Source organism: Delphinapterus leucas, chromosome 16 (genome assembly GCF_059928025.1).
Source record: "Delphinapterus leucas isolate spDelLeu-1000000601 "Yukka" chromosome 16, BTC_Dleu_Yukka2, whole genome shotgun sequence".
Lineage (NCBI taxonomy): Eukaryota > Metazoa > Chordata > Mammalia > Artiodactyla > Monodontidae > Delphinapterus > Delphinapterus leucas.
Window position 1 is genome coordinate 27,493,715 of NC_143144.1, and position 25,516 is coordinate 27,519,230.

General features: G+C 40.4%; 1 protein-coding gene across 1 annotated transcript; it reads left to right on the forward strand.

Annotated features, from left to right (window-relative positions):
• Positions 1-25,031, forward strand: OIT3 (oncoprotein induced transcript 3). The gene is made up of 9 exons (XM_022590846.2): positions 1-121; positions 3,959-4,333; positions 5,128-5,235; positions 9,954-10,076; positions 13,733-13,855; positions 15,457-15,617; positions 17,229-17,644; positions 22,580-22,679; positions 24,101-25,031. The coding sequence occupies exons 1-9, from the start codon at positions 61-63 to the stop codon at positions 24,272-24,274; spliced, it is 1,641 nt and encodes a 546-aa protein (XP_022446554.1). The 5' UTR covers positions 1-60; the 3' UTR covers positions 24,275-25,031.
• Positions 25,032-25,516: the final 485 nt, after the last annotated feature.

A 25,516-nucleotide genomic window follows, 5' to 3' on the forward strand; every position in this document is an offset into this window, starting at 1 on the left:
CAAAGGAAGACTGAAATTAAAAGGATTTTCCAGTCTGTCTCTGGTGGCTGGTCCAAAAGGATGCTTCAATTCCTGCTCTTCACCTGCCTTTTCACCACAGTAACACTGGGGTCACCAACGGGTAAGTCTTGTGTCAAGTACTTGACACGATGTACTTTTGTTGGAGGAATTTGCTGTTATGTACAGGTTATTAAGAGCAAGATTCCAGTATCTTAAATACTGGTTCTAGAATAGGAGAAGAAAAGTCATTGAAAACCTGTGGAGATATATTTTCAGAGAATTTCATTTCATGTTCCGTTTAGCCTTTTGCCTGGGCATCCAAAATTTCCATGGATCTGCCAAATCCAAACAACTTTCCATGAGCTAAATATTTCTTGGAGTATCTGTAAAAGGAATCCTAACCTCTTTATATTCTAGGCACTTGTATAGTCCCAACTTTAAGAGGGAAAAAAAAATTTTTTTTAGAGCAGAGGATAGAGTTTTTTCTTTCATTAATACAAGGGACTGAGTGTGCCCCTAAAGGCACAGATCTGGATAAATCAGACTTCTTAGTCTTGACATCTGAAAATACGACTTTTTTTGCAGAGACTGAGTGAATCTTAAACTGTCTCCCCCCTTGGCACCTCCAGACTTGATACAAAACTGGCCAACAAAGCAAAGTTTTAATTCCATTTAGTAACAAATGTCTCTCTCCTTTTCCCATTAGAATTTAAGTTCTAACTAGAAGAGAGAGTGAGATGGCGAGAACCATCCTTCTTGGCACCTCTGAGAATCTCAGTGTTTAATTGCCCCTATTTCTTCGGGTAACTAAGGCCTTTCTCTAGTACCTTTAAGGATAAACATTAAAAATAGGCTTGAGACCCTAAGGAGACACGTAAAACTAAATGTCATGTGGTATCCTGGATGGGATGCCAGAATAGACAAAAACAGGCAAAAACTAAAGAAATCTAAACTATGGACTTGAGTTAATAATAATGTATCAACACTGGTTCATTAATTGTGGCAAAGATACCACACTAGTGTACAATGGTTTCATAATAGGGGAAACTGGGTGCCAGAAAATGGGAACTTTTTGTACAATCTCCTCAATTATTCTCTAAATCTAAAACTGGTCTTAAAAAGTCTTAAAGATAGGTTTGAGCTAAGTTTAATCACCCTGTATCTGCTACCAGTAAGTAACCAAGAGTCGCTTGAGTCAAAGTGGTCCTGCCCTCAACTTCCTCCCCGCTTTCTCCCCACTCTCTTCCCTAGCTTACTCCTCCCTCTAGTACCTCCCGTACCCTCCCATCAGACACCTTCTCCTTTCCCAGATCTTTTTTATTTTATTATTTTTTTTCCAGCCCTTCTAGGACGTTTGACTCAACGCCATAAACAAGATAAAGGGAGAACTTTGGGGGCTAGGGATTGGGTGGGGGTGCAGTTGCCTGAGAGGAAAGGGTAAGTGAGAAAAAAGCAGAAGAGGGGAGGGCGGAAGGCGGGAAGCGAAGGGGGAGAGGGAAGGAAGGAGAGGAGGGGCTTCCGACCCCAGGGCGCGGGGGCAGAATCTGGTGATCCGGACTATCCGAGGGGCGGTTCCCGGGATGCGGACCTGGAGGGTAAGGGAGTCCTGGTCCCCGGGACGAAAGGGCGGGGATGCTGACGTTTGCTCTCTGCTTTCGGCCACGACGAGGTGACGGCCCTCGGGGGGCATGGACGTCCGGGCTGACGAGCGAACATCCTAGTAAATAAGGGCTGACCGGCTGTCTGCCAGCTGGGGCCCCCTGACTCGAACTTTGCCCACCGGGCTGTTCTCTGAAGCTCTCTCATTTGAGGGATGTATTATGTATGCGTGTGTATATATACGTCAGTAATTCAGGACGCAACATGCATAATACCGAATTCGGGCTCCACATTGAGAGACTGAAAAAAGGAATTAACGCCAGCGGCCAGATTATTAAAGGATTAAATTACTCCCTTTAAAGGGGGTGAGTGGAATGGGTTTATTTAATGTTAGGAAATATTGCATGGGTAACTTTTAAAATATGTATTTAGTTTACAGAAGATAGTAAATTTCTCCTATTTGTGCCATGTATCACCTACAACAAGAGAGGAAGTAAACTTTCAACAAATAGCACAAGAAATGATAGTTAAATTTAAGGAAAAACTTTATAAATCATGAAATAGTTATTGAGGGAGGTTTAGGAATTTCTGTAAAAGCTATTAAAAGTTGAGTACTTAACCATTTCTTATAAAATTAGAGCCAAGGAGATGAACCAAATATTTCTATGAATTTATAATCACCTGTGAAATTGCCCTGGAAATCTGTCTTCATAAGAGAACCACAGCTGGGAGAGCAGATAAGGGAATTTTTCCCTTTTCAGAGGGTAGAGAGTCTGTATGAGGACATTTCTTCCTCTCAAGCGACATCAAACCATGGTCTAGGGCACAGTCAGGAAACCGCAGGGACATTATAAGGAGAGGGTTGCTCCTGGCACGTGTAACTCTGCAAAAGTGTTACTTCCAGAATATGCAATATCCTACTTATTTCTTGTCCCAAACGGTTATTATACTGTCAGTGGGGCCCTTAGCACTAGGCTACACCCTCCTCTACATGTGACTGAAGTTTTGAGATTAAACTTGAAATTGAAATGTAGACTGGGAAAACCCAAAAGATTTTCTAGACAACTTAGATTTTTTGATCATGGCCTATCCACACTTAATTATTGTGCAGTATTTGCTGAAGCTGAATTTCCTGCCCACAAAGTATTTCAGCCTTAATATGAATTCCCTGCCTACAATGTCTATTAAGTCAGCCTCACATGCATTAAGAAGGATAGTACTCTGGCTAGGACTCCTTTCTAGAATTTCTTGATTTTATAGATTCTTTGTAAGAACAATTTGCCTGTGTTAATTCAATGTTTTCCTGAAATTGAGAGAAGCAGTGAACTGGGGATATTGGCGTATTCAGTCATTAAAATGTTTTTGATGAGGTATTTGTCCATGTTATTTATGCACTAAAAATGCATGCTTGAAATGTTGCTATATTCTAGACAGTGGTGCCCTGGCTAATTGTGAAGACACAAAGTTCATGGCGTTTTCAATAGGTGATGGAACATGTACCAACATTCACATGGAGAATATCTTTGGTATTTACTTCACACTATACTGTGTTTTTCAAAGCAGCTGACATATGCCAGAGGCCTATTCCTTCTAAGGTGGAATGAGCTTTACACATTCATTATCAAGCCAAACTGCCCGCTAATGCAAAATTCCATCCAAAATCTTGCTTACAAATGACCATCCAACTACTTTTTGAAAATTTCCAAAGATGAAGAGCTTACCACTCCATGATACAGCCTCTCCATTACTAGATAGCTGAACTGAAATGCACTTGCCTGTAACAATTTGTTCTTGTCATTGTAACAGAAAGCTAATTCCTCTTTCATAAGCCATTCCAGATTTTTGAAGACTGATGCATATTCTTCAGGGTTTGTTATTTTTTTTCCTCCAAACAGTAGTTCTCAGCTTCTCCCCCAGTAAATAATTGTTAGGCTCCCTTCTAAATCTGATCACCTTCCTCTGGACATCAAGTTTGTCCATTACTTTCATAAAATATAGCCACAGGTGTGAACACAGTACTCAAAATATAGTCTGACCAGTGCAGGTTTCAGTGAGACTATGACCTCCCTCGGTCTGAACAACTGTCCTATCAGATGATCACTCCGGATGAAAGGTTTAGTTCAATGCAAACACAAAACCTTAAATAGATTTGAGATGATTTTTCAAATGTAAAAGGCATTTATGAAATATGTTTACGTCAACTTGAGGAATCTTAAACAGCTACTTTTGGGGACTTTAGATTATTTCTTTCTTGAACTAAAAAGCCAGAATGTAAGACCAAGAAGGTGGACTCTGGCTCTTGCCACTGTGATCTGAAACATCACAAGGTGCCTCTGAGGTGTGTCCTTTTCATTCCCAGCCCTAGATCCTTGTTCTGCTTACATCAGTCTGAATGAGCCGTGGAGGAACACTGACCACCAATTTGATGAGTCTCAAGGTTCCCCTCTGTGTGACAACAATGTGGATGGGGAGTGGTACCGCTTCACAGGCATGGCAGGGGATGCCATGCCCACCTTCTGCATACCAGAAAACCACTGCGGAACCCATGCACCTGTCTGGCTCAATGGCAGCCACCCTCTGGAAGGTGATGGCATTGTGCAACGCCAGGCCTGTGCAAGCTTCAGTGGGAACTGCTGCCTCTGGAACACCACGGTGGAGGTCAAGGCTTGCCCTGGAGGCTACTATGTGTATCGTCTGGCCAAGCCCAGCGTCTGCTTTCACGTCTACTGTGGTCGTGAGTACCTTCCCTGGGCTCTTTTCCCTCCCCCCCACAAGGCCACATACGGCATCAAAGAGAAAAACGCCATAGGAAATTTGGTTATGGTAGTATCTCAGAGCCTGAAGAACATTGATTTAGGGCCACGGATACCTCCAGATCATGATTTCTGAGGTGTGTTCTTAGATTTCTGAAAAATTCCTGAAGAATAGAAAGGGAAAGGAGCTATGACTTTGATCAGTTTTACTTTGTCTTCCACTCCATTCAAACAGAACAGTAGAAAGTGAAATGTTGACTTAGGTTATTTCGTGTGGATTTCCAGCCTTTTTGAGCATGGAGGTCCCCTTCTCAATATATATTTCAGACATCCATACGGTAGCATTGTGCTTACTGCCCACTGATTTTTTTAATGATGTATAATGGGAAGAAGCCACTTGAGATCAGTAATACTTGTAAGTGAATTTTCATGTTATTAATCCCATAAAAATCTGTATACATTTAAAAAATAGACTGCATAGAAGAGTAGGACATAATGCTTACTTAATCTACAGCTCATGTTTGGTGAGGTTTTAGATTTGCAGAAACTCCATGGTCACCCAAGGATCTGAAATTGGGACTCATTGAACTCAGTGACAGAACATGTCCCTAGGCAGCACCTCTTGCCATTGGGCTATATAAACACTGATCAATGAGAATTCTCTTGATGTTGGCTAGGAATTCATACCCCATGATTGAACTCATGAGGCTTTCTCATGGATGAGAGTGTCCTCTGGTCCTCGCCCTTCCTGAAAGGTCCTCTTTATCCTCCATAGATTTTTATGACATCTGTGATGAGGACTGCCACGGTAGCTGCCTGGATACCAGTGGGTGCACGTGCTCTCCAGGAACCGTGCTAGGCCCCGACAGACAGACATGCTTTGGTAAGAAAACCATCTTGCGGTAGAAACAGGCTATTAGGAGTAAAGGACAAATCAAAAACTCTTCCTGACTCAGAGCGCCATCATTTTTCCAGTTTGTGTCTCTGAAAACTCAGAATGGGGTTTGTCTTTTTAGTTCATAACTAAAGCCTCAAGCCAAATTTATATCATGTGTCGGGACAGTCTGGGATTGTGTTGTCCAATACACTAGCCACTAGCCATGTGTGGCTATGTGGCTTGTGTGACTGAAAAACTGAATTGTAATTTTACTTAATTTTAATTTAAAAGCTAATATTTGATTCAGTCATTGGAAAACTAAAACTGTGTGGGGCAACTTGAGTGAACTGTAAATTTTATGACTATAAAATACAGCTCAAGTATTTCTGATGAAAATTTATCATCCAAATTGAGACATGCTATAAGTATAAAATACACACCAGATTTTGAAGATTAGTTCAGAAAAAGAATAAAAGATATCAATAATTTTAATATTGATTATATATTGAAATGAAATATTTTAGACATACTGGATAAAATGAAATCTATTTTTTAAAATTTATTTTATTTATTTATGTATTATCTTTTGGCTGCACTGGGTCTTAGTTGCGGCACGTGGGATCTTCATTGAGGCACATGGGATCTTCAGTTGTGGCATGTGGGATCTTTCGTTGAGGCGCGTGGGCTTCTCTCTAGTTGTGGTGTGCAGGTTTTTCTCTCTCTAGTTGTGGCACACAGGCTCCAGAGTGTGTGGCCTCTGTAGTTTGTGGCACGAGGACTCTCTCGTTGAGGGACGCGAGCTCAGTAGTTGTGGCGCGCTGGCTTAGTTGCCCCACAGTGTGTGGGATCTTAGTTCCCCAACCAGGGATTGAACCTGCATCCCCTGCATTGGAAGGCAGATTCTTTACCACTGGACAACCAGGGAAGCCCCTGAAATATATTATTAAGATTAATTTTACCAATGTCTTTTAACAAATTTTTTAATGTGACTACTAGGCAATTTTACATTACATGTGTGTCTTGCTTTGCATTTCTGTTGGGTAGCTTTGGTCTAGAATTATCTAAGGACATACTCCTATAGCTTCACTAATATAATTTTGGTTTGTCTGAGTGGCAAGAAAGGGTAGTCAGATTATTTGTAGGAAATCCAGAGTTGTCCAATTGTATACATGTTTTGTTGTCTACAGCAGGGAGAAAATAGAGTTGAAAAACCCAGGACTGAAGATCATCTATTTTCTGTTTAGTGTTATGAAGCTTTTTGTATTCAGACTCAAATAGAGTTAAAACAAGTCTAGAGAGAAAGGGGAGGACTACCCCACAGCTGCCTCCTCCAGAAGAAGAGTAACAAGATCAGGATGGGATAGGGCATCAGGATGAAAGGGATATCAAAGGGTTCTTATTTTAGAAAAGCTTTTGTTCCTCAGTCTCTTTAATGAACCCCACTAGCCATCCCATGGAGCATGGCTAGGCACTCCCATAACAGTTGTTAGGGCTCTTGCCTGGTTGATTTTGACTATGTGATTTAATGTAAACAGGTTCAGGGTGTGGGGGATGATGGTTCCTACAATTCCCCCCAACCCCTCACACTACACACACACACACACACACGTGTCTGTTGGAAAATATTTGGCTTCCTCTTAAGGCAGGAGTTGTTCATTCATCTCTTCTTTTGTTTTAATATAACTTTTGAATAGGTAATGTATTTAAATAGCTCCCAAGTTAAACAGCATGAAGGTATACAGTGAAATATCTAGCTCTCTGTCCCCCATTTGCTCCACTTCCCTCTCCTCCAACTCCATCCCAAGTAAACTCTTTTTTTTAAATATTTATTTTATTTCTTTATTTTTCTTTATTTTTTTGGCTGTGTCGGGTCTTAGCTGCAGCACACGGGATCTTTCGTTGTGGAACACGGGCTTCTCTCTAGTTGTGGCACATGCGCTCCCGGACGCATGGGCTCTGTAGTTGTGGTGGCCCACGGGCTCTCTAGTTGAGGCACATGAGCTCAGTAGTTTTGGCACGCAGGCTTAGTTGCCCCACAGCATGTGGGATCTTAGTTCCCCGACCAGGGATCGAACCCACGTCCCCTGCATTGGAAAGTAGATTCTTTACCACTGGACCACCAGGGAAGTCCCCCAAGTAAACTCTTACATTATTTACTTATGTATGCTTCCAGGGTTTCTTCAGGCAGATATAAAAATAAAAATATACATATTTATTTATTTGTTGCCGTTTTTTAAACCAAATGTTGCATATTATACACACCATACACATCTCTTGCTTAACAATTTATCTTGGGCATCTCTGCCTATCGGGACAGAGGGAAAAGCCCCCAGTTCCTGCCTGGAGTCTGTCTGTTGGTTTCAGGGAGATCATGAACTCCCTGAAATTAGAGGCAAAGTTTTGTGTTTATGTGCATGTGTCAATGTTACTTTAGTTTTTTAAAAAATATATAACAATTTTAATTATTTATTATAAATTATTTTTTTCAGGCAGAGAGAAGAGTATAGGAAAATAATATAACAGACACTCATGTACCCAGATTTATAGCTAAATTTTTCTTCCTTTTTTAATTTTTAAATTTTTTTAAAAATATTTATTTATTTATTTTTGGCTGCGTTGGGTCTTCATTGCTGCATGTGGGCTTTCTCTAGTTGTGGCGAGCGGGGGCGACTCTTCGCTGCGGTGCATGGGCTTCTCATTGCGGTGGCTTCTCTTGTTGTGGAGCACGGGCTCTTAGGCACGCGGGCTTCAGTAGCTGTGACTCGCAGGCTCAGTAGTTGTGGCACACGACTTAGTTGCTCCGCGGCATGTGGGACCTTCCCGGACCAGGGCTCGAACCCATGTCCCCTGCATTGGCAGGTAGATTCTTAACCACTGTACCACCAGGGAAGTCCCTCTTCCTTTTTTTAAAATAAAATTTTACAGATACAAATAAAGCCATCTCATTCCATCTCTTTTACCTGTCTCACCCTCCAGGGATAATCACAGTTTTGAAGTTAGTGTGTGTCCTTCTGGTCCCTGTTTTTATGCTTTTATTATTTATGTAATAATATAACATAACAATAACAATATATAGCATTGTTTTGTGTGTTCTTAAAATTAACATAAAAATGATACCTTACCTCACGTGTGAGATTTTCTCTAGAGTATACCCATAAAAGTGGAATTGCTGGGGCATAGAGTTTCTAAGGCTGTAAGTGACAATAAATTCCCAGATAACAATGGCTTCAACAGTAGAAGCGTATTTCTCTCTCAGGTAAAATAATCAGTAAGCAATCCAGGCTTTTGACAGAGGGTGAACCCAAGCACCAGTGTGGCCACTCCCAGGAGGGCTGCTAGCACCTCTAGCCATCCACTGTCCAGGCAGTAGGGGCCCTGATGAAGGGTCTAATCTTAGCAACTATATTTTTCATTTCTACGAGTTCTGTATGTTTGTTTTGTTTCAATTCTGCCTTGTCTTCCTACACAATTTTATTTTGGTTACTGGCCTTACTTTTATCTGTTTAGTAATTTTTTTAATCCTTGTATTATGGATTTTTCTGGATTATTCTGTTCTCTCCAGTTCAAAGCCTCCCATTTGTTATCTTGTCAGCTTTCTCATAGTGGATCATCTCCTCCTGCATATGTTTTATGATAAACCACCTTCTGTTGTAATTGTTTTTCTGTGGTACTCCACTCTTATTATGTGGTTTGAGGAGTTCTTTTTTACTACAGAGAGTTTTTTGATTGCTTGTGTCACAGAAGCTTCACCAGTCCAGGCCAAACTTTACAACAGTTTCTCAGTTTCAAGATCCCCACACCATGTGGGAATTATGAGTTCATACTTCAACCGTGGCAGGGCCCAACTTGGGGTTTATGAAGGCTTTTCTCTTTCCTAGAGCCTCAGGCAGAGAGCTCCTTATTTCTTTCCAGGGCCTTGGAGCAGAGTCCTTCTCCTCCCCCTTTCATTGTGGGGATACGTTTTCCAGGGTCCTAGACTTGAGCAGGGTTTCAGTTCTAGCTCATCTCCTCTCGTGGGCCCAAGGCCATGCCTCCTGTCACCATGTGGGTGTTTAAACCCCAGTCCCTGGTTTATATCCTGTATCCAAGCCATGGCAAATTTAACTCCTCAAGCTCCCCTGTTTTTGTTTGTAGAAGGAAGGGGATCGACATTTGTTTCCAACTGTGCTTATTCTTTTTATAGCAAGAGTGCATGTCCTTCATCAGATTCTTAAAAATGTTAGCAGTCATTGCTTAAGTACAATGTGGGAATATTCCAATATTTAAAATAGATTTGAGGGCAGTTGTTCATGTTATAAAAAAGACTGCTTCGCAAAAAATTTTATCCAACATATCCTCTGCAATGCAAATTCCTTTAATGCATTTAAAACACAGTTTGATTTATGTTTTATTTATTTAGCAAATCTTCAGGAATTGCAGAAAGTGAGACTCTCCAATACAAACAAGCAGGTGAACCCAAATAACAAAGGGGACTTCATTTCCCCAACAGTTTTGCCCTGAGGAGGGAACTGGCAAGCAACCAACTAACTGCCTTCCGCTCCAGCATAGGGCAGAGGGACAAATAACTTGGTGGGGAGACCAGGTTAATAAAACTGATTATATTGGAGTTGGTTTGTGGAAAGTCTATGGACAGGATCTGAAAAGATGTGGAGTTTCTGCTAAGGGGCTTGGGAAAAGATTGCATGGCTCAGCAGTATGTAAATGGTGTGGTCTCTCTTCTACAGATGAGAATGAATGTGAACAAAACAATGGTGGCTGCAGTGAGATCTGTGTAAACCTCAAAAATTCATATCGCTGTGAGTGTGGGGTTGGCCGTGTGCTAAGAAGTGATGGCAAGACATGTGAAGGTGAGATGGGCAAGAAGGGATTCACATCAAGAGCCCCCAGTAAGCCATTGGCTTATTCTTTGATGTTCATAAAACTGGCCAACGTCAGAAGAGAGTAACAATCTGGCTGTGTAAAGAAACCACAAATCATCATCACTGAGAATCATCGCAGGATGCTCGTGTTGCACACAGAATGCAGTGTTGATTTTGTCTCCAAGCTTTAGCAGGAGGGAGCTGTTGCATTTTGCAAGAGGCAGAGAGCTGCATTTTAATTGGTGGTATAAAAATAGGGTATTCCGTGTTTCTCAAACTTTAATGTGCCCACGAATCACCTGGGATCTTGTTAAAATACAGGTTCTGATTCAGTAGGTCTGGGGTCAGGTGAAGATATTGCATTTTTAAATAACTTCTAGGTGACACCTGTGCTGCATATCCAGGGAGCACATCTGGAGTAGCAAGATAATGGAGGTAGGTAGCATAACAAATGGTTTACAGCAGTGTTTCTCAAACTTCCCTGCTGAGAATCACCTGGGCGCCTTTAAAGCTGGCCTTCCCCAGGCCTCTCTCCTGGAAACTCTGGTTCAGTGGGGTGGGAGGGGCCTTACAGTTTGTGTTTTTACCAAGTTTCTAGGTGAGTCTTACCATCTTGGAAGTTTGGGAAACTGGCTTACATGAAGCCATTTTTTTTGTTTTTACTCATATGCTTTGAATTTATTAGAGATTAATACATTTTTAGAGATAAGTAAACTTATCTTTTTTTTTTTTTTTGCGGTACACGGGCATCTCACTGTTGTGGCCTCTCCCGTTGCGGAGCACAGGCTCCGGACGTGCAGGCTCAGCCGCCATGGCCCATGGGCCCAGCCGCTCCGTGGCATGTGGGATCTTCCCGGACCGGGGCACGAACCTGTGTCCCCTGCATTGGCAGGCGGAGTCTCAACCACTGCGCCACCAGGGAAGCCCTAAACTTATCTATTTTTGATAGTAGAAATGCTGTATACATTTCATATAATTAAGTACTAAAAAGAATTTGTAATGTATGTCAAATAATTGAAATGGAAATTGTCTACTATTACGACATGAAACTTAGATAATGTCCCTTCTCTAAGGCCCTTGCAAATTATCCCAAATAAAATTTCATCACTTCCACTTTAATAAGTCTGAATCTCATGATATGGGGAGTTGAGAGACCAAAAAAGAAAAAAATTCTGCAGATTATATGAAGAGATAAATGGCTTAATTATCATTATTTACAGAGGACATATGATTTGTCCCAGAGGGTAATTGAATTTGTGGCATAACAGATTATAATACTGCTTACGATATCACTTTATTCTAGTTATATTCAAAATAATAAAATACTACCCCAAAAGGAAAAATTGTGGCTAGTGCTCACAATTCATTTCATGCAACAAAATTTGCATTATTAACTCAGGGACCATTAACCAGGATATCAAATTACTGTCCCTTGTAAAAAGACTAAATGTACTTTAAATTTTATTGAGTAAGAGTGATGTCCTGAATCCTCCTTAAATCTTATTTTATGCAATAATCTTTACATATTTAAATATTAATGAAATGTTCCATGACGAACATTTATAATTACTCATGAGTATTTCATTGGAAATATTAAGTTAATCCTCATATAATTTTAAAACCTAATAATCATAACTGAAAAGTATTTTAGCAGAAGATAAAATTTGAATATGAATTACACTTTAGGATTAAGATTCATATTTGAAATCCTGCTTTTTTTTTTTTTTGGTTTTTTTTTTTGTTTTTATGGAAACCCTTACATTTTATTGATAGTCCAAACATATTTGTTTCTTTAGCTAGTCTGTTAGATTAGCATATCTTCTTTTTTAAAATAAAAAGCTCTTTTTAATTTTTAAGTAACTTTTATTGTTTTGTTTTATTATGAAAGAGTTATGTTCATAGAAGAAAATACAAAGGAGTAAAAGAACGATAACCAAAATGACCACAATCCCACTTGCAGATATAGCCATTCTAAACATTTTGGTATGTCCTTGGAAGAGACTTAAAATCCTTTAAACCAAATAAGAATTTCAGTTTATTTTGTGCTTTGCAATTTTAGACCTGGAAATATCCTGAGTGAACATTTAATCCAACCCTTTCATTTTACATATATTGAAATTGAGGCCCAGGGAAATTAACTGACTTAAGGAAGACCATTTTTAAGAAAAAAATTTCCTATTAATGTTGACTTTAACATTTTATAGCATATTTTATGCTTTCTTCTACACCATTATATATCATTTTCAGCTATTTCAAAAACCCATAGGAATACTCTTATCCTTTTTAATTGTACAGATTTATAAACAGGTGATAGCCTAATCTCTCCTAAGTTTTGCAAAGATTAATTCATTGCAAATTTATTCTCTCTCCCTGTTTCACAAAAATTGATTCATCTCAAGTTAATTTACTAAGGACTAATATTTTTATTATTAATGAACTGAGACTAATAGCTATAACTGGAAATTGGCTCATATCCTTCCTTGAACATCTTAAATGATTTGAAAGCATTCCCTTTTTTTTTTTTTTGGCCATGCCATGCGGCATGTAGGATCTTATTTCCCCAACTAGGGATCGAACCCAGGCCCTTGACAGTGAGAGTGTGGAGTCCTAACAACTGGACCACCAGGGGATTCCTGAACGCATTCCCTTTTATTATCTTACCCCTAAAACAGGGACCAGCAAACTTCTTCTGCATAAACACAATAGTAGATATTTAAGGCTTTGCGGACCATATGGAATCTGTTGAAACTACTCAACTCTGCCCTTGTAATGAGAAAGCACCCATAGACAATAGGGAAATAAATGGGTATGACTGTGTGCCAATAAAACTTTATTTACAACAACATGTAGCAGGCCAGAGTTTGATGACCCATGATCTAGAAGATCATATTCAGAGCCCACAAAGGTCATTATTTTTCCTCGATAACTATGACATTATGTGGTAGTTTCTCCATTTTTCAACTGAATATTTTTCCTTTTTGGCACATTTGATTGAGTATGCTTTTTGAAAATGTGAAACTTTTAAAAAGAAGACTTTAAAAAACTACGTCATAAGAGGAATGTCACAAAGAGCTCAGCTGAGTGGAATCTTTCAGTGTGTTGTCCAGGTTTCATTTTTATAATGTGCTGTCAGCCCAAGAAACATATCTCCAGTGCTATTATTCCTAGAGATTTGAGGAGAGGGGCTGGTGATCCAACCACTGGTAATAGCTCTGACTAACTCTGATCCATTTAGCTGCTCTAGGTGAATTTATATTCTGTCAGTCCCTTTTACATCAATAATACTCTATAAAATTTCAAACTGGGTGGACTAAATGTTACAGAAATTAAGAAATGACTTTCGGGTCTTCCTCCCCAAAATTGTAGTCTAACCATGAGAAAAACAGACAAAGCTGGATTGAAGGGCATTCTACAAAATGACCAGCTTAAATGGTTAGAGCTATGTGTGTTGTAAGATTGCTCTTTGTAGCTTTAACATTTAATAAACTTCTTTGTGGACATCATGTCTCAGTGACTGAGTTGGGCCCCAATGATACTGTGGTAAGTCAAGTACAATGCTTGATGCAAAGTACCAGTCCAAGAACCAGAATTCTTGGGGAAGAGGGCTACAATATCATTCCCTTTTCTTTTGGTTTTTATTGCAGACATTGAAGGATGCCACAATAACAATGGCGGCTGCAGCCATTCTTGCCTTATGTCTGAGAAGGGCTATCAGTGTGAATGTCCCCGGGGCTTGGTGCTGTCTGAGGATAACCACACTTGCCAAGGTAGTACATGCTCAACCTCTGCTCTTAATTCCTCCCTCTTAATCTCCCTGCCTTCCTCAACTGAGTGTGTCAAGATTCTCATCTTTTAGAACACCACCTCTTTTAGCAGCATGTGTACACTCTGGAATCATTTAAAAATTGTGGTAAAAAAATATAACATAAAATTTACCATCTAAACCAATTTTAAGTGTATAGTTCAGCAGTGTTACATATATTCACATTTTTGTGCAACGAATCTTCAGAACTTTTTCATCTTGCGAAACTGAAACTCTATACCCATTAAAACAAGGACCCCTCATTCCTTCCTCCCTCCAGCCCCTGGCAACCACCATTCTACTTTCAGTTTCCATGAAGTCAACTACCTTAGGTACCTCATATAAGTGGACTCCTACGGTATTTGCCTTTTTGTGGTTGACTTAATTTCACTTAGCAAATTGTCCACAAGGTTCATCCATGTTGCAGCATATGACGGGATTCCTTCCCTTTATAAAGCTATTCCACTGCATGGGTATACCACATTTTGTTTATCCATTCATCCATTGATGGACATTTGGATTGCTTGTCAATAATACTGCTATGAACACGGGTGTGCAAATATCTCTTTGAGCTCCTGCTTTCAATTCTTTTGGACCTATGCCCAGAAACAGGATTGCTAGATCATACAGTTTCCTTTGCTTTTTACTTTTGATTTTTTTCTCTAATTTCTATTATTAGTTGTATAACTAATACTTAATTTAGATGGAGTTCCTCTCTTTTCTAACAGATGATTGGCTTATGAAAAGTTGAAAGCCCTAGGGAACTGATTCTTCCCCCTACACGTACAATCTGATCATCAACAATCCTCTGAGAACTATTTTCTGGAAATCTAGTTATTTATGTCCAAAAAATTAATTCACTCATCCATCAAGTATTTAATGAGCACCTATATGTGACTTCTTTATACTAAGCCATTGCTGTGATATGCCCTCACATACTGATACTGCCCTCACATATTGTCTGACAGTACCCTTTGTACTCCTTTTAGAGTATTTGTACACTCCAGAGGAGTGAATGCTAAGGAAGAGCAATCTTTTTATATTAAATTAAAGTGAATTTTATAGTTTATGGTTTATTGAGCAATGCAAGGACAATTTAGAACTCTTCCCCAAGTGCGCTAACGCTGTTTTTATTACCTCTGTTTTATGGGGCAGTAATTAATGGGAAAGTCAAAGTGGTAGCGTTATGTAATTTAAGCCTATATCAAAGCAGTGCTTTTTCTGTATTGCCAATAAATTGTGTTTGTGCTAAAAGTTCATCCTTTAGGTGTTTCAGCACATGGAGTTATGCTAGACACACTTTGAAATAAATGTTGGATTGAAATTTTGATACAGTATTTTCTCATTTGGGAAACAATATAGTATTTGAGGAGCATTATTTGACCACAACCTTGGGAGTTAGGAGTCCAGGTTTTATTCACCAATTTGTTTTGAGCCTCAGAGGTTTCCTTGAGGATAGAACAAAAAGTTCAAGGTGTGGAAGGGAGAAGTTATTTCTCCTAGAATCCTCCTTCCCTTCTCCCAGTCCCACTTTTCCGGTTCTAACAGCAGTTCCTGTCCCCGCAGTCCCCGTGTTCTGCAAGTCGAACACCATTGAAGTGAGCATCCCCAGGGACCTGGTCGGCGGTCTGGAGCTCTTCCTAACCAACACCTCCTGCCGAGGCGTGTCCAATGGCACCCACGTCAACATCCTCTTCTCCCTCAAGACATGTGGCACAGTGGTCGATGTAGGTTCTTCCTGAAGGACCCTTGGGGAATGACCAAATCCAGTTATTTGGGAAGTTGTTGACAGAGGTGTGCAGTGTGGCTTGCGTCATAGATGAAATATTTCCACATAAAAGAATGGAGTTAAAAAAATCATATACCATTCATTTAACAAATGTGTTATTGAGCATCTGCTGTGCTGTGGTCCTGACACTGGGAGAACAGTGGCTTAAAAAGAATTCTGCTCTTTCTGTTCTCAAATGGTATCATCTCTCCAATATGTGCAGACATTTTTCTGAGTACATCAGCACCAGTACCTGGAGGCTGGCTATGTCTCCTCTGACCAATTATTATACTTGAAGATAGTGACTGATATAGATGATGGTTCATTTATGAGGTAGTAAATGAGTTCAGGGATTGAACCAGTTAGAGGTAAAAGGTTTGTACTTTCCTGCAAGAATCTGTGCACAGCCCTGTGCTGGGAGCCTGAGGGATATGTGAAATAAGATTCCTGACTTTTAGGAATATACACAGTAGTATTGAGATGAAAACACACACAAATTATAAATAAGAGACAGTGATACAGTTGACGGGTGGTATAGGAGTCCAGAAAGGGACAAACAATGGAACAGTCACGACAAGTGGGACTTGAATTGGGGTGGAAGCATGTGTGTGGTTTATACAGGCGGAGACGAAAGGAAAGGGCATTTCAGATGGGAAACAAGTGAGCCAGTCTCAGACATGGGAATTCTTGAGGCTTAAGCTGAGTGAATGGTCAACACAGCCTGACTGGAAAAGGAGACTGGAAAAATAGATGGGGGGAGACTATGCTTCCAGACATCTGCTTTGTGTGCTGGGGTGAGACGTTTGGGCTTTTTCCCATAGGAATGGGATTAAGCAGGCACTGTCATGATGAAATCAGAAGTGGGCAAGATGGATAGAAAAAAGAGGACCTGGACCCAGGAGATAAGTGTAGAGGCCCTTGCAACCAAATAAATACTTACTTATTGAATCCAACTTAGAGAAAATCAGAGAGCTAATGAGATTTGGGGTGAGACATGGGGGAGATATATGAGGAGAAGGTCCCGCTTTAGGCAAATTGTGTTTGTTGTATCTGTGGATAATCAAATGGAAATGCCCTACGATGAGCCAGGGGTTCTGGCACACAGGAGAGCAGACAAGGCTGGAGATGAAGAACTGAAAAATCATCTGGGTAAACGCGACAGCTGAAGTCTGTGTGGGGTTGAGCTCAGCACAAGGTCATGCTGCAGCACCATCACCAGGTCTAGGATTCCAGAAAAAGAATAATGTACAGAAGCTGTTCTTTTCTAAAATATCAGAGCTTTGAATTGGCTGATTCTGCATAGCTCAGGTTTTTATGACTAATACTCCAAAAGAATGTGTGGGTTGACCATGAAGTGGTATGTAAAACTCTTTAACAGTCAAAACATCTTGCTAAAAGGAGGAGAAGCAATTAAAAAAAAAAGAAGCTTCAGGCTTCAGCAACCAAATCTCTCATGTGCTTTGATGTAAAAAGAAATTTGGAGAACGTTACGGTGGGTGGGGGGGCGGGGTCTGAGGTGCTCTGTGGAAATAAACACAGACTCTCCTCTCCTGGCCCTGGCCCGGCTCAGGTGGTGAACGACAAAATCGTGGCTAGCAACCTTGTGACAGGTCTACCCAAGCAGACCCCAGGGAGCAGCGGGGACATCATCATCCGAACCAGCAAACTGCTGATCCCTGTGACGTGTGAGTTCCCGCGCCTGTACACCATTTCCGAAGGCTACGTTCCCAACCTTCGCAACACCCCGCTGGAAATCATGAGCCGCAGTCACGGAATATTCCCTTTCACTCTGGAGATCTTCAAGGACCATGAGTTCGAAGAGCCTTACCGGGAAGCTCTGCCCACCCTCAAGCTGCGAGACTCCCTCTACTTTGGCATTGAGCCCCTGGTGCACGTGAATGGCTTAGAGAGCCTGGTGGAGAGCTGCTTTGCCACCCCTACGTCCAAGATCGACGAGATCCTGAAATACTACCTCATCCGGGATGGGTAAGTAGGCTGCTTGGACGATGGATTAGCCCCAGTTTACATCCGACCTCTGGGCACGAGAGCAAACTCAGTCATTTCTTAAAACCACCGCAGCACTCTCGCCAGCTGTTAATTAGTTCAGAAACCGTTTGTGCGCATTTTGGTGGTAAAAACTGGTGAAGGAGAGGGGAGTCCAAAATGACTCCAAGGGGTCTAGCTCGTGTGACTGACTGGATGCCCTTAACCAAGATGAAAGGACACAGGTGGAGAAGATTTGCTGTGAAAATATTGAATATGATAATTCCAAGTAATAACATTGTATTGTAAATACCTGCAGGATACTAAGGCAGAGAAGTTCAGTGGGCAGTTGGAAATGCGTGTCAGACCCAGGAACAAGGTCAAGACTAGAGACAAAGGACAGAGAATCGCCCCTGTTTATAGTCAGAAGTATAGGATTAACCTGCCCAGAGAGATTGTAGAGCATGGGTGGCAAGTGGGGGCTGAGAAATGCAAGAGGGTTAGGAAGTGGGAGCAGCAAATGCAGGCCCCTCTTTTTTTTGCGCGCGCGCGGTACGCGGGCCTCTCAATGTTGTTGCCTCTCACTGTTGTGGCCTCTCCTGTTGCGGAGCACAGGCTCCGGATGCGCAGGCTCAGCGGCCATGGCTCACGGGCCCAGCCGCTCCGCGGCATGTGGGATCTTCCTGGACCGGGTCACGAACCCGTGTCCCCTGCATTGGCAGGCGGACCCTCAACCACTGCGCCACCAGGGAAGCTCCAGGCCCCTCTTTTAAGAAGTTTGGTAGTGAAGGAGAGAGAAGAAACACTTGGTCAGTTTTAGGAGAAGAAAGATCAGGTGAAGTTTGTTTCTGTTTGCTTGTTTTATACAAAGGAGATTTCCGTATTCCCTGAGGATGCTTGGATTGAGAACTTTGCTTGTCTCTGTGTATCATTGGAAGCCTGCAGTTACCACACCCACTGCTTACATTCCCAGGAAAATTACACTCACATCCCAAACTCATAGTAGTATCTCATCAGTTTCTTCCTCATCCTCAATGTCAGATGGGACACATCTCAGGCAGATCAGGACCTGCAGCTTAAGAAAAGGCAAATAGTCTAGTCAGAGCACCATAGGTGTGCCCCGGTTCATGCCCTTTGCTAATTGGCCTGGTAGACTCTGAAATTTCTCCTTTGCTTTTAACTCCCCAGATCTCTCACCACAGGCAAGCTTCACCTGCTGCTATCGATCTCCTGCACAACGATTTTCAACCCTTGATGCACATTAGGATCAACTGAGAAGCCTTTCTAAAAGTAGCAATACTCCAACCTGGTTCTCCACTCTTATTGCCCTAATTCCAGCTCTCATTATCTGTCACCCGGACAGGTAAAACACTTTCTAACAGCCTCCTAAATCCCAGCTCTCAAGTCTCAGCTTCCCAGAGCCCTGGGTATCCAGCCAAAAGAAAACATATTATATGTATAGTCAGATCCCTGCTGAAAACGTTTTGATGCCTCTTGATTTCCTTTGGTTGGTAAATTTAACTGTTTATCAGCAGGAGTACTTCTAGTTTCAGATTCCTGTAGCCTCCTTAGCTTGTTTTCAGAATCTGGAAAATGCATCGTTCTGAGCTGCTTTGGATGGCTAAGAGTAGGTCTCATAGCGGGCTGAAGCCCTTTAGATTTCTTGCCATCTTAAAGGGTTCTCCACAAAGTTTTAAAATGAAACGTAGAAGCATCAATTTTTATGTCTTTTTTTTAGTCACATAATTAGTGCTAAGTAGATTAGGAAATGGATTTACTTTTGGGGGAGAATGGATTTGGGTTCCTTTCAAATGTTTTTACAGCTTTATTGCAGTGCTATTTGCATACAATAGATGTACATATTTAAAGTGTACAGTTTGATAAGTTCTGACGTATACACCCTGGTGAAGCTATCACTACAATCAAGACAGTGAATATTTCTCTTACCCCAAGTTTTCTCCTGCCCCTCGTATTTACTTTTTGCAAACATAAACGTATAGTCTTAACTCATTTACTGGGAAAACATGTAACCTGCAATCTCAATAAAGCTTGTTATTCAGACCCTCAGTTAGGACTGACTATATATTTTTATTTTAGACAGTTCTAAGAAGAAGCTGTGCTATTTAATTTTCCAGCCGTTAGCACACACAAAACAACAACAAAATGCTATGGAAGATATTAAAATTGTTAAAAAGCATAGACAGAACTCAAAAACACTGCTGTGTGGGCCTGTTTCCACTATTCACAGGAAAACAGTCCCATTTCCGGTGCAATATTGTATAATACAATATTGGCTAGGACAATAATGGTGCATTTGAGATAATCCTTCAAGATAAAATCCAACTCTCAGCTTGGCTTGCTCTTTCTCGCCCTCTGACCTCTACCTTCTCCAGTTTCTGCTCCTGCCAAAGGGAACCATGGGCAATTCCCAAATTCTGTTGTTCCTTACACCCTCCTGACTCTGCACCTGCTGTTTCCACTGCCTGAAATCTTCTTCCCTTTTTCTTCCTGTCTGATTCTTACTGGTCCTTTGAGACACATTGGGATTTCTTTCCTCCATGAAGCCTTCCCTGATTCCTTCTGACCTGAACTAGATATCTTCCTTCCTTCTTCCTCCTCAATGCCTTGCCTACAGTAAAAGTCATTAAATATTTGTCTAATGAACTATTGAATGAGTATTTATCATAGTACTAATCTGGGGCTAGTTCAGAGCCCTAAAATAAACATAATGCAGTTTACTTATATTTGTAAATTATTTGATTATTCACTGTCCTCAGCTTAAATTTAATTCAGGCTGATATTTAACACATCTGATTCACTTCCCTCTAGTTTGGTTGGCATATGCTCTGAGAATGCAAAATAATTTAATGCAAAGCTAAGCAAAGTAGAATTAGAAAGTTTATCTCCAGAAAAAGAAACACTGAATTCCAAAGTCAAATATTGGACAACTTTTGGGTAATCAGTTATTTTGGATTTTCCTATACCATTGTTACTTTCTTTTAGCACATGAACTTGGAGTTGATGAACTAGCATTGTCTAATCACAGCAAACACCAAATCAAGAGCCAGAATTTGTCTTGGGTTCTATTCCGTAACGTGTTGCCCTGTAACTCTTTCTGCCACATCTTCTCTTTAAAAAAAAGAAAAATAGTATTTTTACTACTCAGCCATAGAAAAGAATGAAATAATGCCATTTGCAGCAACATGGATGGACCTAGAGATTATCATACTAAGTGAAATAAGTCAGACAGAGAAAGACACATCTCATATGATATCACTTATATGTGGAATCTGAAACAGGATAGAAATGAACTTATTTACAAAACAAAAACAGACTCACAGACAGAGAAAACAAACTTATGGTTACCGAAGGGGAAATGGGGGGAAAAGTTAGGAGTTTGGGATTAACAGATACAAACTACTATATATAAAATAGATAAACTTCAAGGTCCTACTGTATAGCACAGGGAACTATATTCACTGTCTTGTAATAACCTATAATGGAAAAGAATACGAAAAAGAATATATATGTATAACCAGAAACTAACACAACACTGTAAATCAACTATACTTCAATTTTTTTAAAGTAGTATTTTTAGGTAAAGATAAATTGAAAATGCTGAGGCATTCACATGAAAAGTGCCATTTTAATGTCACGTTACTATTGTTATCATAGGTACTGGGCTTTAAGCTCCCTGACGTCACAGACCATATTGTTCATCTCTATCTCCTGTGCAGCCCCCAGCAGAGAGTGTCACACAGATTAGGTATGCATTAGGTATTTATTAGAGAACATAATCAGAAGATGGTATAAATTCATTTAACCTCAGGAAAATGAAAATGCGTACATAAATACAGGAAATAACAGAAACCACATTATATGTTTAGATCCTCTTCAGTTTAGGGGAATAAGGTAGTAGTGGTAATACAAGTCAAGATGTCTTATTTTTAAATAATTTTATTGGATTTTTCAACTGCCCTGAAACAGCAATTACCAATGAACTAGAAAGCGGCCTGTAAGCATGTGGAGCAAGTATCAACTTTTATAGGCTTTTATATCTGATCCCACTTTTTTACTGGCCTGGTAGATGGGAACTATTAAGTATCCATAAAAGGAAAACAGTCAGGAAAAATGTTCCTTTTGAATTCAGAATAGAAAACATAATACATGTGTGAGCCCTGGCCTTTAGGAGAAATTGTTCATCAATACTAAACCGTCACCTCAGAGTGGAGCATCACTAACCCCTCTTTACCCTCAACTAATCCTGAGGCGAGCCTAGGAGTTTCACTTTAAGTGGTAGATCTGAGATGAAAACCCCAAAGCATTATCAAACTAAAATTTAGCATTAAATCTGGGAAAAGAGGAATTAAAACATTTTGGAGGTGAATGATTTTTCCCAATAGGTCCAGTTATTCTCTAAGAAACTGACATCTTTCTTCAGCTCTCTGTTGTACAAATTGGGGTTTGCTCACCTTTGGATCCCGTTCAGGGGCGAGTGTCCATAAATACAGTGAAATCTAGTTAAAGAAAAACCTTCTCAAATCAATAATAAAGTACGTAAATGCAGAATTCCTGCAATATATTACAAATGAAAATACAGCCTTAAAAAGATACCTTGATTTCAAAAGATATCTCTGAAACAAATGTTGCTGCTGTTGCTAATACTTCAATACAATGACTTAACAGGAGGTCCTTGTGCCCAGTTTGTGGGTACAGAGAATGAGAGACAGGAGCAACAGCGTTAATGAGCAGGCCTATGTCTGAAGATGCCTTCACAGGGAGGGGATTTCATTTTTCTTTCATTCTCAAAAGTCTTGAGTGCAGCCCAGCCTCCTCCACCCAGTTTGCCTCTCCTTGGACCAAACACGTTGGACTGGATTGTTTTTCCACCTCTGTTTAAACAATCAAGTCTTACGTGCTATCCTGCCCTACTTCCAGCTGTGTTTCAGATGACTCAGTAAAGCAGTACACATCACGGGATCACCTCGCAAAGCACTTCCAGGTCCCTGTCTTCAAGTTTGTGGGCAAAGACCACAAGGTGAGCTGAACATCTTTACCTTGTAAAGGTACCTCTCCTCCCCAGCCTTCCTTCATGGTGTCCCAGTTTGTTCACATTCTACAAGCCCACAGTTAGGATCTGCATCACCTCTATGAAAAATACTATAAAACTGGCCATCTAGAAGGTTAACACCTCCATGAATGTCACAATTATCTGCCCCCCACCCAGTAAAATAACTGGGCTTGTTCAAAGAAAGTACTATGTGATTATAATATAAAATCCTCGTGAGCAGATGTGGTTAAAAAAGCCTGTGTAGTGGTCACGTGGCAAAGTATATGGACAGAATATTTGCAGAAAAGACCAATAGTGAAATGTTCTGTGAAAATAGTACTTACATGCCAATTAAAATAATTATTATAAGACTATTTTATACATATTAAATTTATAAAAATTATAAATCCCAACTTGCAAGGCTATAGGGAGATGTATACAGTGGCAGTATAAATTGGTATACTTTCTGGAAAGTGGTCTGACAATGTGTAATAACCATAAAATTATCATCATCTAAAAATTTCAATTCTGACAGCTTCTCAAAAACAAAAAGTAAAACATGACTTGTTGAATGTGTTTATAGAGCACTGTTATGAGAGAGGTGTTGTTTAAAGCAAACAGTGTATCAATTAATGCAATATTAAGCAGTTAATACAGAATGAAATATAGAAAAAGGAGATATGAAAAAACTATTGTCATAAAAATTTACATGCAAATTGAATGTGATACAGTTTTTTTAAATGTATATACATGAATAGAGGTTGTAAGAGGCTTTGTATACTCTGTAAGGTAGAAGGTTTTTGATTTTTGTCTTAGTAGAGTTGTTGAAACACATAAACAAAAGGAAGTTTAAGAGACCAACAGTCTTTTCCGTACTGCATTTTAGTGGATTTATGTCCTGTCCAGCTACATCACTGTTCTAGAACAATTGTTAACCATGATGACTAACCCTGATCTTCCTCCTCAGCTAGGCAGCATGCATGGGGAAGTTACTTATAGGAAGAAGCTTGGAGAAAGAACTTGTTATTTTACACAGAAGTGCGCGGGAGCCCATGTTATGCCCAGACCTTGATGTGAAGAACCAAGATGTTAACGTTATTAGATGTCTTCACAGAGGTCTCTTGTGTCCCTGCACAGAGGCAGAAGTTATGGATGTAGGGTTTTAAATCACCCATATGACTCAGTGTGTTTGCCACATTACTAAATATGGGCAAGTTCGTTAACCGCCTCAGTCTCAGTTTCCTCATCTGTAAAATGGGGATGACGATATCTACCTCAAAGGGTGGTTGTTTAGATGAAATGAGGTAATACATATGTAACGTTTGGTATTGTGTCTGGCTCCTAGTAAGCAGCTCCCAAGTGGCAGCTCTTCTCACTCTTTTTGTTCATTATCATTATGATCATTCTAGGAAGTGTTCCTGCACTGCCGGGTCCTTGTCTGCGGGATGCTGGATGAGCGTTCCCGCTGTGCCCAGGGCTGCCACCGGCGAATGCGTCGTGAGGCAGTAGGAGGAGAGAATGACAGTGGTCCACGGAGCCAGATGTTGACAGGCGGCCCCATCAGCATCGACTGGGAGGACTAGGACGACCCACCACCCGAGTCCTACTTCTGGCTGCCTATCTCCTTGGAATTCTCCCCTCGCCCTCTGAGAACATCAGCCGACACCCTAGAACACAGCGCTGCTTTAAACCTTATACTGTGGGTTTAGACAAACTCCCAGAACTGACTCACTCTGACTCTATCCCACTGGGTCGGGAAAGATCACCTCACTGCTGACCAACCTGTCCCAGGTGGGGCTTCATCTTCCTAATGTGGAAAGCTGCACTGTGCACCAAGAAAGCAGCTCACCCCATGCCCCCCATTTCTTTCCTGCAATAAAACACCTAGTGTTGGATGCAGTAGCATGACTAAAATCAGAAGTTGGGTATAGTATTTCAAATTAGGAACTTAAAAAAATTAAATAGTTGCTTGAAATTATGACTTAAATACCCACTGACTCCTTAAATATGTAAACAATAATTATACCCTGAAATTTCCATTCAAAGACAGAGTAGTTATAGGGGATTTGGAAGTTTATCACTGTAAGTGTGTACTAAAAAAATACTATTTGGATTTTCTCCTGAACAATATTTTCCTCTGAGGTTTTTATGCTGTCTTAAATAAACTATTTTCAATTAATAAATGTTAATAAATTCACTAACTTGCATTTAAGTGGTTCAATGACTGAACTGTAGACAGAATTAAAATGTGGTACCATATGCCCTGTTATTTGGCATTCTATGCCCTCAGATTGATAAGACAATAGAAAAAGGTATAAAACTATACCGTACTCTATTTTGTAGGTGCTTAATAAATTTTATTGAGATAAATATCCTAAACCACAGAGATTAATGTTATCTGCAGTTAAATCTGCTTTCTTAATATGCCAATTCATTTTATGGCTTTACATAAGATCAGAAAACAGTTTTTCTTCTTTTTTTTTTTTAGAAACAACTGCAACGAACACTTCGTATTGGAACCAGTGAAATTAATTAACAAAATGAAGGGAAAGGAGAAAATGATGTAGATCAAAGATTGGCAAACTTTTTCTGTAAAGGGCCAAAGGGTAACTAGTTCAGGCTTCCTGGGCCATACAGGCCCTGTCACAACTACTCAACTCTGTTGTCCTAGCACAGGAACAGCCGTAAACAAATGTGAGACTGGCTGCGTTCCAGTAAAACTTTACCAAAACAGGGGTTGGGCCTGATCTGGCCCATGGGCCTTCATTTGTCAATCCCTGACTTTAGTGGCCCTCAGGCCTCACAGTGCATCAGAATCACTGGGG